This window comes from Misgurnus anguillicaudatus, chromosome 3, assembly GCF_027580225.2.
Source record: "Misgurnus anguillicaudatus chromosome 3, ASM2758022v2, whole genome shotgun sequence".
Classification (NCBI taxonomy): domain Eukaryota; kingdom Metazoa; phylum Chordata; class Actinopteri; order Cypriniformes; family Cobitidae; genus Misgurnus; species Misgurnus anguillicaudatus.
In genome coordinates, this window is record NC_073339.2 from 4,882,986 (window position 1) to 4,896,553 (window position 13,568).

At 37.3% G+C, this 13,568-nt stretch overlaps 1 protein-coding gene across 1 annotated transcript; it reads left to right on the top strand.

Annotated features, from left to right (window-relative positions):
• The first annotated feature begins 825 nt into the window (after positions 1-825).
• Positions 826-6,992, top strand: LOC129445254 (uncharacterized). The gene is made up of 6 exons (XM_073859724.1): positions 826-979; positions 4,612-4,923; positions 5,024-5,161; positions 5,798-5,899; positions 6,020-6,063; positions 6,164-6,992. Exons 1-6 carry the CDS (start codon positions 937-939, stop codon positions 6,323-6,325), a joined length of 801 nt encoding a protein of 266 aa, XP_073715825.1. The 5' UTR covers positions 826-936; the 3' UTR covers positions 6,326-6,992.
• Positions 6,993-13,568: the final 6,576 nt, after the last annotated feature.

Sequence of the window (13,568 nt, forward strand, 5' to 3'; positions counted from 1 at the left end):
AGCTTTATCATATCTTACAGAACAGCTGTTTTGCATCCTAATCCTACCCCCAAACTTAACCCTAAACCCAACATCTGACCTTAGCTGTATCCCCTCTAGCCAGAACCGTTCATCCCTCTATCCCAACCTTTCTATCCAAACAAAAAACTGTAATAACCAAGCGACAAACTCCAGCATTGACACAGTTACTGCTATTCACATACTGTACATAAAGGTTCTGTGGCAAAAACATTCAGATCAAACAACACAGTCTCACACCCATGGCGTCAGTATTTGACGACACTTGACCATGCGTCAATATGTTGACGCGGAGGGTACCCCTTTCGCGTCACTTTTTGACGAACTAGGGACTTCAATACTATTAGGTTCGCGAAATTAAACAGTTGTCACCTGACATTGGGGTTAGGGATAGGTTTGGGTAGGGATGTCATTATGTAAATCTAACCCTAAACTGACGCGAAAATGGTAGAAAATGGTAAGAAAATAGGAAAGAGAATTTCGCGTACCTCATAGTATTGAAGTCCCTAGTTCGTCAAAAAATGACGCGAAAGGGGTACCCTCCGCGTCAACATATTGACGCATGGTCAAGTGTCGTCAAATATTGACGCCATGGGTGTGAGACTGCGTTGGATCAAAAGACATAGTAACATGTTACACAAGTTTCTAAAGCTGTTTAATATACTTCATGTTTTGTCACAATGTACCTTGTAAATAACATCGGTAAAAGTAAAATCTTAGTTTAGTGTTACCACAGAGCAGTGCTTCTTTGCTCATCATTACGCATTGGAGGAGGTGTTTGTGGGTCCTTTGATATAAGACAGATGACACCAGCATTAGACTTCCTTGGTATACACCACACCTTTACTTCATGACAACAGTGTTACACTCATAAAGACTCGTGATTGATCTACTTTATAAACTCACTGGAAGCTCAGAATGAAGATCTACTATGTTGTGTACATCTGGATGTTTCTGACAGGTCAGAACTCTGTTTATAAGATTGTCGTTCTAGTGCGATTCAGCTAGGCAGTTTGCTCAGCACCTTTTGTGTTTCAATGACTATTATTGAGAAGATTTTGTTATTAATGCAGCATGAATCTATGAGTAAAATCATCAGCAGGGGTGAAGAAATCCACAATATTATCTTTGCTTCTCAGATAAATTATAAATATGCTGCATCTTATTACTTCTGTGTTGTAGGGTAACCACATGCATACGGTAAGTGAGAAAGACAGGAAGTGGTCATCAGGGTGTGAGTTGTTCATTGCAGACTTTAAGACTGCAGGGGTCTTATCAAATGTCACTTTTCTTCATATGTAAAACTTATTTTTTAAAGGTGCCCTTCCTCTGTCGTTTTTGTTGTTTTATACTGTTGTCTGAGGTCTACTCATGACGTTTGCATGGTTTATACACCAAAAAACATCAAAAGCAATAAGTAATAGGCCATTTTGTACCCTGATTTTGAGGCTGGTTAAAGAAATGATCCGTTTTAATGGGCGGGCTGCATTGACGACTTGGAAGTAAACGCCCACTGATTGGATAACAGTTTTTCGTTCAAACTAACTTTCAATTTAATCTCATGTGTAATCAGTTTAATGTTAAGTGAGTGTCTTAAGACACAGTGTCTTTCTTACACACGCATATTTTATCATAAACCCTTTTGACACACACACACGCGTGTCTTTTATCGTAAACCCACGCACAAAAACACACACACACGTGTCTTTTATTGTAAACCCTTTCGATGCGCGTGTAGCAGCGCACGCAAGCACAAACACACACACACACAAACACAAACGTCTTTTACATAAACCCTTCGACGCGCGTGTAACGAACGCACAAACACACACATGTCTTTTATCACATTCGATGCGTGTGCATCATGAATTCACGTGAATCGTTTCCCTCTGAAGAGAAATCCCGGCCGCAACTCACAGTGACACATAGTACTAAAGTGTTTTACTCGCACACACACGCGTGTCTTTTATCATAAACCCTTTCAAAGCGTGTGCAGCATGAATTCGCATCCCTCGGAAGAGAAAACACCGGCCGCCACAGTGACACATAGTACTAAAGTGTTTTACTCACATAAGCTGCGCCATTCTGTCTGGATCCAATATTGATGGAGGAGCATTGCTTTTTAATCGCAGTCTCTCTTCAAACCCAGCGTTCTTCTGAACATCCAAACATGTAGCAACTGTTATGATTCCCTCGTTTAATAGGAATGATGTCTCTCGACGAAAAACAATGGCCCAAATACGGTACGGTTGACGTTTAGCCATCCTTGCTGTAACTTGTTATGAAAACTAACTCAAATACACGTAATATGTGGGCGCGGTCTCAAGTTGAAGAGCTCATGAATAGTAATGACCTCGATCAGTTCCACGTCACACTGATAAGCTTTTCAAACTGACCTGATTTCTCTGCTTATTTCTTTTCAGTGGCTAGAGCTGACAGAGGAGGTGGAAGTTAGTTTTCACATTCACGACACAACACAAACACATATGGACCTAACACATATCAAAAAATACAAGTAAAAACGGTTTTATGTGGAAGGGCCTCTTTAAGCACTATAACATGGCATGTGAATTGTATAATTACGAAATGAAAACATATATCATCCCTTCTAAAGGTCTGTTCACACTATGGACAATACTTTCCCAGCTAACAGAAAAAAGTTCTAAGAACGTTCCCTGAAAGTTCTTTACGTTCCCAAAAACGTTCTGCCAACGTTAAAAGTGTCCAGTTTTCTTGACGTTCTAAGAACGTTTTTGTGTTGTCTCAACGTTAGAGGAATGTTACATTTTACCATTTTTAAACGTTATGACAATGTCATGTTTTAATGTTCACACAATGTTTAAAACAACAACTGTTTATTATATTGACTTGTTTAATTGTTATGTAAATGATAGAGAAACATTGCATTTTATTATATTTATTTTTTGTGTTTATATTATTTTATTATATTTGTTGTGTATTATATATTTATTATATATTATATATCTATTATATATAAGTTTAGATGTTGATGTTTTGTTTCATTTTAAGTCACCATTGTTGTGATTGGTGTTCGTTTTGGTTGGGCTCTTGAGCCTTGTCTTTGGCTTGCTGGTTTTTTCCCTGGTTGTATTGACTTTTTGTTGGTGCACCACGTTTGTTCTGGTTGTGTTGACTTTTTGTTGATGCACCACATTTGTTATGAACATGTTAAGTTAGTAGTGTAATTCTGTGGTGTGGTGGTTGGTACATATTGGTAAAAAATCATCCCTAATTAATTTACTAATCAAAAGTTTATTTTCTGTCAATAATGTAAATGAGATCCAGTGCTTTCACAGCAGTTTGTCATTAAGGAGTTTTAGAAACTTTGGACAAAAAATATCTGCTGTATAACTGGGATGCACAAACATCAAGAATCAGACTATGAATCTCAACCATGGTGACAATTAAATGAAAAACTTCATGCTGCAATGCATGCTGGGTATTAACAAATTACAAATCTCATTCAGGACTCCCAGCATGCACTGCAGCATGGATAAATAATGATTTTTTTCCAATTTTCTTTGTCACCATGGTTGAGATTCATAGTCTGATTCTTGATGTTTGTGCGTCCCAATTATACAGCAGATATTTTTTGTCCAAAGTTTCTTAAACTCCTTAATGACAAACTGCTGTGAAAGTGCTGGATCTCGTTTGCATTGTTGACAGAAAATAAACTTTAATTAGTTAGGGATGATTTTTTTCCTTTGTGTGCCAGCCACCACACCACGGAATTGCACTGGTAGCTTGACATGTTCATGACAAATGTGGTGTGTTAACAAAAAGTTAATACAACCAGAACAAATGTGGTGTATTAACAAAAGGTTGGTACAACCAGGGAAAAAGCTAGCAAGCAAAAGAAAAGGCTCAAGAGCCCAACTAAAACGAACACTAATCACAATAATGGTGACTTAAAATGAAACAAAACATCAACATCTAAACTTATATATAATAGATATATAATATATAATAAATATATAATATATAATAAATATAATAAAATAATATAAATATAAAAAATAAATATAATAAAATGCAATGTTTCTCTATCATTTACATAACAATTAAACAAGTCAATATAATAAACAGTTGTTGTTTTGAACATTGTGTGAACATTGGAACATGACATTGTCATAACGTTTAAAAATGGTAAAATGTAACATTCCTCTAACGTTGAGACAACACAAAAACGTTCTTAGAACGTCAAGAAAACTGGACACTTTTAACGTTGGCAGAACGTTTTTGGGAACGTAAAGAACTTTCAGGGAACGTTCTTAGAACTTTTTTCTGTTAGCTGGGTTCTGAGTTCACAGAAGGTGAAAAAAGATTCAGCACTGAATAAACAAACCTTTATTTCAAAGATATATCTGGATATCTGGAAAACAATTGGTTTTACCCTTGAAATGCCTAGTAATTAAATGCTCTATCATGGCCTGATAATCCAGCAAGTTGTTATCATGAAACAAAACCCTTCGGGATGACACTAATCACACTTTCAGGTTAAACAAAACTGCCACATAATATATTGTTTGAAATAGGAAATGTGCCTGACTCTCTTTCATTATTTTATTCCAGAAACTAGAGTTTCATGTACAGATGGGATTAGAATAAATGGATACATTGGAAAAAATGCCATCTTTTCATGTCCACATAGCTGGGCTTCAACCAACAGAAAGTATTTCTGCAGAGATCCATGTAATGGTGGAGATATTCTGGTATCATCTGATCGGTCACCTGACAGGAGATTTGCACTGAAGGATTATGGGACAGGAACGTTCACAATAAACATCACTGATCTACTGGAGTCAGACTCTGGGATTTACTGGTGTGGAGTGAGCAGATTTGGTAAAGACACATATTACAAGGTCAATCTGAGAGTATTTAAAGGTAAAAATGATACAGTGTTTCTTTGTACTGTAAAATTGCAGCCACTCTTTTATTTCCATATTAATGAATTTCTTTCTGTTCTTTCAAACATACACCCAAGCCATTACAACTACTTCAACTGTATTAGACACAACGCATCCATTTTCAACACCACAACCAGAAACTCAATTTTCCACATCAAGCAGAACCTCCAGATTCTCAACCCCTGATGATATCACAACCTCATCCTCAATGACAGGTAACATCTGCAACAACGTGTTTTCATGCTATGAAGTCAAGATCTAAAGTAAATTCATCTCAGGTATCCAAAACAGTGTGGCCCATTAATGGCCCAAATCTGTCAGGCCAGAAAAAATAACCCGGCCCAGACGCGGAATAAATAAAGCCCCAGAATCGGCCCAAGTACACTGGCCCGTGTCCGTGTTAAACGTGAGCAGACACTGCCAGTGCAGCTAACAGAGAAAAAAATTCTAGGAACACTCCTTGAATATTTCCAACGTTCCCAAAAATTTTCTGCTAACATAAAAAGTGTCCAGTATTTTTAATGTTTTAAGAATGTTTCTTGGTTGTCTGAACTAATTTCACTTTTTAGCTTGTTATGTAAATGATAGAGAAACATTGCAATTAATAATTTATGAATGTTCATTAAAAATGTTGCTGTAGAAAACACAATTCACTTATTGGGCTTAGATGTTGATGTTTTGTTTCATTTAAAGTCACTATTATGGTGATCAGTGTTTGTTTTAGTTGAACTCTTGCCACTTGACGCTTTGTTGCTACTGTAGTTATTCCCTGGTATAACAAAAATAGTGAATGACGCTCCTGTATAAATTATAGTTTTAAAAGCAGCAAACTTTTTGTTTTCTTTCTCCAGCAGTCTCACTGTATGCTATTGGTGGTCTGATTGCAGTCATCGTACTTTTATGTGTACTATTTTCTGTTCATGAGTACAGGAAGAGAATCAACATATATGCAGGTATAATTACACTATGTGCTAAATATCAATACATCTTTATATCACACCGAATAATAACTAAAATACTATCATGAAGGCATCAGTGTTGAATTACTAGTATTTGCTTTCATATTTTAAAAGACCATGTTACCAGGACATCAGTCAAACACAATGATTATACAGAGGTGAGAATTATGAGCTTTACCTTCCTTATAAACATGCCTGAATAATGATATACCCTCTCAAATAGAGGTCTGACGTGTGGACATGTTTTTCTTCATTTAGGCTGATAATGTGTATGAAAATGATCTCCAAGGCACGCTGAAAAGCAAACAGATCAAATCTAAGAAGTTGAAGCCTAAAGTACCAAAGAGCAACAAACTCTCAGTCTCTGAGAATTTAATGCTCAACACAGGCCAGGCAGATGACATCTATCAAAATCTTTGAACGCAGCACCAGACCATGACATTCAAAGCACAGTACACGGCTAAAAAGACCAAAGTGGTGCATATAAGATTTTCTACATTATATCCAATTTAAGGGATTGCCCCTTCTAATTTTTATTTTTAGATCTTAGATCAAACTAATTTTAATATAACACAAAGATAGAACTGGCCAAGGATCTTTTACATTGCTGTTGAGGAAATTTGGCTCACTTCATTCACACTCCAAACATTAATGCTCAATTCAGATTTTTTGCCCAGATCTGATTTTTTGTTTGACTGTTCACATTACGTGGCTAAAATCAGACAGCTTTGTGAACTGTTCGTGGTCCTGAACTGCGCAAAAGAACAATACGGAAATTAACATGCAGACTAGTGATAGCCAGTTGGCGCGTATTTCAATTCCATGGGAGCAAGAGATACGAGCCGAGACAGTTTGTTCCCAAACACACTTATTTAATGTATAAAGTTATATGCAACAGAAGCCTAATATTTAATGTCTGGAATGTTTTAAGTAGTTTTGTAAACATGCCATTGGTGCATACTTCCGCAATTGTGACGCATATCAATCTAGAATAACATAAAAGTCGCATGAATTCCGATATGACTGTTGAGATTAAAGTGAATCTATAAATCTATAACTCGCAGATTAACTTGAACTTTTACGTAGTTTCAAATATCCGCCTTTAAATGATGGCCAAATAATGTCCATTTGTGTAAAATGCCTCTCACTGGGTTCGTTGGAGACCCAACCCAGATAGCATGCAAACCATTGAAACAATGTTAAAAACAGTTGATTTGTCAATGTTAACTGCATTCAATCAATATCAGGTTTGCACCCTCCATTAATATTGTAAAAATATTGAGATTTCAACAAATCACCATTATTGTGATCAGTGTTTGTTTTAGTTGGGTCCTTGACTCTTGTTATTCACTAAGTTAATTTTTCTTTTTTTTAAGTGTTTGTAGGTGTTTATGTAGAAACACATGTGCGTTGGAAAAGAAAGATGTGTTTCAAAGTTAAGTTGAAACTGGTTGCTTTTTGTAAAGAAGATTATATTAAATTAAGCTGCTTTACATTATTATGTTGATCCATTTTTGACATTTATAATTGTTTTGGTTTGTAAATACACTGTGGCAAGACAAACAAAAAAATTGCTGACACATTCAGACATCATTACTCATCCAACAAATCTCAGCAATGGTGACAATCATCAAACAAATTCATATAAAACGATCAACTGCAATGCATGCTGGGAGTTATAAATTAGTTTAGTACTACGATGATACCCAGCATGCATTGCAGCATGAAGCTTTCTTTTGTTGATCGTCACCATTGATGAGATTCATAGACCGATTCATGATGTCAGAGGTAGATTCAGTAGTTTAACTTTTTAAATGTGTTTTTTGTATTCCTCAAAATAACAGACCTGACACTGTTTCCAACTAGTACTGTAACATCCAATTTTTGCATAACTTTAACAGTATTTAAGTAATATCTTTTAGGTATATCTACAAGAATTAAACTACTTGATAACATTAGATCTTTGTTTTCTTTGCAATAGCAAATGTATTTTAAACATCTCAGCAGCTGAAAAAAACTTACCATTAAAACACAAGAATCAAGGACCCAACTAAAGCAAACACTGATCACGATAATGGTGATTTGTTGAAATTTCAATATTTTTTCAATATTAATGGAGGGTGCAAACGTGATATTGATTTAATGGTATTAGCATTGACAAATCAACGATTTTTAACATTGTTTCAATGGTTGCATGCTATCTGGGAAAGCACTAGGAATGGCTTTGTAACCCTTTTCAGACTGGTACATGTCAATTATTTTGGGGGGGATTACTTTTTCACACAGGGACAAGTTGGTTTGAATGGCTTTTTTCCTTTAATTCATTAAATCATCATATTAAAATGGCATTTTTATTTATTCAGTTTGATGATCTGGATCATTTATTTGTGACAAATGTAAAAAAATATCAGGAAGGGCCAAATACTTTTTCATAGCACTGTACTGTATACCAATTTCTGCATCACTACACTCTCAGGTAAAAAGGACAAAAGGTGTACCTTTTTGTCACTTAGATGGTACCTTAAAATGGTCCTAAAAAGGTACAGATATACCTTTAAAGTATCAGTATGTACAACTAAGGTACCATTATGTACCTTTTAGGAACAAAAGTATATTTTTTGAAAAGGTACCCAGTGTCACCAAAGATAACTGGCAAAAATAAAATCTCATAATTATATTTGGATGTAAAAAGATGTTTATTCACATTAAGTCAGGCACAGTATTTTTTAAATGACCAAAAACCAGAGAAGACCCCCGAGTTACGTCATATTACTTCCGTTTCCTTCAGTGTTCCTGAACCGCAGAGCGCACGTGAAACTCTTCCCTTTCTCTCCGTGAATCTGAGACATTAGCGGATGCTATTGTTAATCCAGGGATTTTTATGCTCTAAACTCAGGCTGAGAGAGGGAAGCAGAGAGTATTTTTGAAGTGGGACATCTTCAAAAGTGTGTCATCTGGAAGTTTCCTGGTTCTTCAGATGTGCACACATGTAATTTTCCTTGGCCAGGTTTTTTATTCCGTTGTTATTTTCTGGATGAACTGTGTTGATGTTCAGCTGCTTGGTGTGCTTCTGATCTGATTGTGACCTGGACGGGACGGGAATTTTCCTCGAGTTGTGGATTTGTTCAACTCTTCCATGCGTGTGTAACGGTGGGGTTGAGCTGGCGAGCCTGCCAATGGGACGAAACCTTTTCTTTTCTGAAAGAAGAAAAAAAAGATACAACCTTGAACTTATTCATCCTTCATCATCATTAACTGGTAGGATAAGCATTGCACAACATCACTTTTCCTCTGTTCAAGAAAAACTAAAAAAAGAAACTGATTTTCACCAAGGATTAAAGGTTTGGACTGGACTTTGAATCTTACGTTTTCTTTTCTACACTCCGTAAAAAACCGGATAATGTCCTGGCAGAATATTACCAGTACTTTCTCTGTTATGTTGACAAACATTTCCGTTTATATAAAAACTGAAAATTCTGTAGATTTACAGAACATTGTCTGTAGCCTTTAGGGCAGGAGCGGGGAACCCTGGGTCCTGGAGGGCCACTGTCCTGCAGAGTTTAGTTCCAACCCTAATCAAACACACCTGAATTTCATTTCCAAGTAATCCTAGTGATGGTCGTTTTCAAAGCACTGCTTCATGAGGCTTCGAAACATTTACGAATCTTTTGTTTCGAATCAGTGGTTCGGAGCTTGTTTCAAACTGGGCCAAGTCACGTGATTTTAGCAAACGAGGCTTCATTACGTCATAACTGTTTCGAAACGTTTCGAAAATTCGATGGTTCACCACTACGGGGGTTGATCACATGACCAGTGTCTAATATGTTAAGGTGAAGTCGGGTCAGTTTTATTATGAAAGTTCATAAAACATTTATCCTTCTGACTAATAACACTGCCATTTTGTCTACTTTTTGTTTATACACTGTAAAAAATCCAACTTTCAAATGTTCATTCAACAAAGAAAATTAAGTAACTTGAACAAAGATTTCTTTGTTGAAGGGTGTCAATTGATTATTTTTTGTTCACTGAATGAAAAAAGCATAATCATTCAGCTAACAAATATTATTTTATTGACTGGACTTAGATATATAAGTTTATGTCCAATTCGTTCACCCAACTTACCAAACTGAGTAATCTGAACAAACAATTAAAAAAAAAACCAATGGTCGGAATGGTTTCCAGCATGCATTGCGACATGTTCACTTCTTTGGTTAATATTTACTAAAAAAGATGACTGTTTTAATGTTTTCTGGATTTATTCATGTTGTTATGTTAGTTATATATTGTAGTTAGAGTTATTTTAAAAGAATAATGTTTGTTCATTGTTACCATGATTGAGAAGTGTGTGTTCAGTGTAGAGGACGGCACAGTGGGTTAGCGCGCATCATTGTTGCCTCACAGCAAAAAGGTCTCTGGTTCAATGCTTACTTGAACTGTCAGATCTTGCTTTGGTAGTGGTTTTGTTTTGCATAACAGGCAAGTTCATATGGATTTAAATAAATAAATAATATTTATCAGAGCATAGTGTGTAGCTTATCTGACATGACATTTTTTGTCTTTTTGGCCAACAAGAAAATTTAATTAATACATTTTATTTCAATTTGGCCCAACAAGCTATGTTTAATCAAGAGACAATATTTAATTGACAGAACACTCTATTTTAAGTTCAGTGTACATGCTGGGATAGTCAGCAAAACACAAAAAAGTTTGTTTCCCAAACTTAAATTGGGCCAACTAACAATTTGAGGTGCAACGGGTCACTAGAAATTTTTATGTTGGAGAGGCATATTTTTTTACAGTGTGGGAACTTTGAGGGAAAGTTCATAGAACTTTTTTCTGTTAGCTGGGTGAGTGGATTCAGGTGTTTCATAAAATTAGACATCTAAAATTTTCTGGGAGGGGGGTCCGAGGACTGGAGTTGAAAACCACTGATCTACTGTATGATGTTGTTTCTAGAGTTGTTCAACATGCTTAATGTTAAATGACCACAGGGGGTGCTGTCTGATGCTTTGTTTTGAATGCACTTCGGATAATAGCTTCTGCCAAATGCATAAATGTAAACGTAAATCTTTGAGTTATTAAAATATTCAGTGCAACGATATTATAAAATACTTGTTGAGTGACTTAGTCTGGTAGGGGGTCCTCGAGGACCAGGATTGGGAACACTGCCCTAGGTTAGGGATACCCTGCAAGTAAGCCCACGATGGGCCTGTATGGGCATAGCCTAAGGGCCCTGCACAGGTTTGCTCACTGGTGAAACGTTGGCCCCTTAGCGCTGGCCCTGCATGGGCAGCCCTCACTTAGCCCCCAGGAAGTCCTTATACAGCAAAATCCCCAGAGTTAAATGAACACTGCTGGATGTATATATTGTCACATCTTACAGAGTGTTAAAAAGTAACAATGAAGCAGAATTAAAAGCTCTGTTGTCCTCTTTCTCAACATCTCTGTCTGAAACCTGGGGTTGCGTTTTGCATCTTACTTGTAGAGTCATTTTCTTACTTTAGGTTGAGATTTTGTTTCATTTAAAGGCACCCCTATTGTGATCAGTGTCTGATCCAGCTAAACCTGACTCTTGACCCTTGCCTTGTTCAGTCCTTTGATTGCTATAACTTTGTGTGTTTAAGACATGTTTGTTATGGCAGCATGCGATCCTTTGGTGGTGGTCAGTTCAGTAAATAAAGTCTAAACATCATCATATAAAAACTTATGTATTAATTTATTGTTTGCACACTTATCAGAAGGAACTTTCTCTGACAATGTGATACTACAGTATGAGATCCAGCTCTCTCATGGCAGTTTGTCTTTCTGAAGAATTCCGAAACACTGACACTTAAAATTAGCCGCTTTACAATGCAGACACACAAACATCAAGAATCAGAGCACGAATCACAATGATGGTGACAATAAAATGAAAAGCTTCATGCTGCAATGCATGCTGGGTATCAACAAATTACAAATCTCATCCAGAACTCCCAGAATGCACTGCGGCATGAATAAATAATGACCTTTTTTACCATTCTCTTTGTCACCATCGTTGAGATTCACACTCCGACCCCCGACGTCCGTGCATCCACACCGCGCAGCGGTCAATGTCTATGTGCAAACTATCAAAATCCTTCAGAATGATAAGCTGCTGTGAGAGTTCTGGACCTTACTCTGTAGTATTTCATTATTAACAGAAAAGGATGCTTCTGATGAGGGGGAAACTATATTAATAAATCTGTTCATTAAATGATTATGTTTGATGTTGTGTATGTACCAACTATCAATATTCAATTACTATTGCCTTTTCTTTGCTATAACATGTGTTTTAAACACACTTAGATATAGCAGTTAGAAAACACTAACAAGCCAACGGTCAAGAGTCAAAGTCCAATTAAAACAACCACTGATCACAATAATGGTGACTTTAAATGAAACAGCCAACATATTAACATAAGTTAAATGACTCTACAAGTAAGATGTGAAATGCAATTTTAGGTTTCAGACAAAGAGGATAACTGAGCTTTTAATTCTGCTTCATTGTTACTTTTTAATACTCTGTAAGATGGGACAAAATATACATCCAGCAGTGTTCATTTAACTCTGGGGATTTTTCTGTATGAGGGCTACCTGGGGGCTAAGTGAGGGCTGCCCGCGCAGGGCCAGCGCTAAAGGGCCAACGTTTTGCCAATGAGCAAACCTGTGCGGGGCCCTTAGACTAGCCCTAAGTGGGCCCATAAAGGGCCATCGTAGGCTTACTTGCAGGGGAGTTGCCTTGCTATGGTACGTTCAGCCGAGCCCAACACTCTCTGCAGAGCCTTACGGTCCTGCATGGTGGTGTTGCCATACCAAGCGGTGATGCACCCAGTCAGGATACTCTCAATGGTGCCGTAGTAAAAGCTCTGTAGTACTGTTTTGGAAGCCCAAGTTAAAAAGTTCAAGATCCACCTGCAAAGAGTGTCATTCAGCCACAGGCTCTTGAGTTTTGCGATGAGGGTGGTGGGAAGGACAGTATTAAATGCCGAACTATAATCAACAAATAATAGTCTCACATAGTTCAACACTTTCCCCTTGCTCTTATCCAGGTGTGATAGGACAGTATGTAATATGTGAGCAATGGCATCCTCAGTTGATCTATTTGGTCGGTATGCAAATTGTAGGGGGTCCAGTGTGTTGGGCAGTGAGGAGCAGATATGGGCCTTGACCAGCTTCTCAAAACACTTTATCACCACAGAAGTGAGTGCAACTTGGCGAAAGTTGTTATGACAGACTGGTCCAGGCTTCTTGGGTATGGGGATGATGGTAGACCTTTTAAAGCATGTGGGGATGATAGACTGTGCCAGGGACTGATTAAATATAGCCGTGAACACTGGTGCCAATTGATTGGCGCAGACCTTGAGAACCCGCCCAGCTATCTCATCTGGTCCTGCAGCCTTCCTGATGTTTACTTGCTTAAAAGTCCTTTGTGACATTGTGTTCGTAGAGAACGAGTGGTCCTTCGATCCCTCCTACTCCACCACTCTCTTTCCCTGATACTATGATACTTTGGGCACTTGGTCACAAAAGGTATCGAAACGTTCCAAGGAGGGGGGGATTTGTAGTCAGTCATGATTTTTAGCCCCTGCCAAACCCCTTTAAGTCTCCTTGCTGAAATTTGAACTCCATCGTCTCTCCATATTCC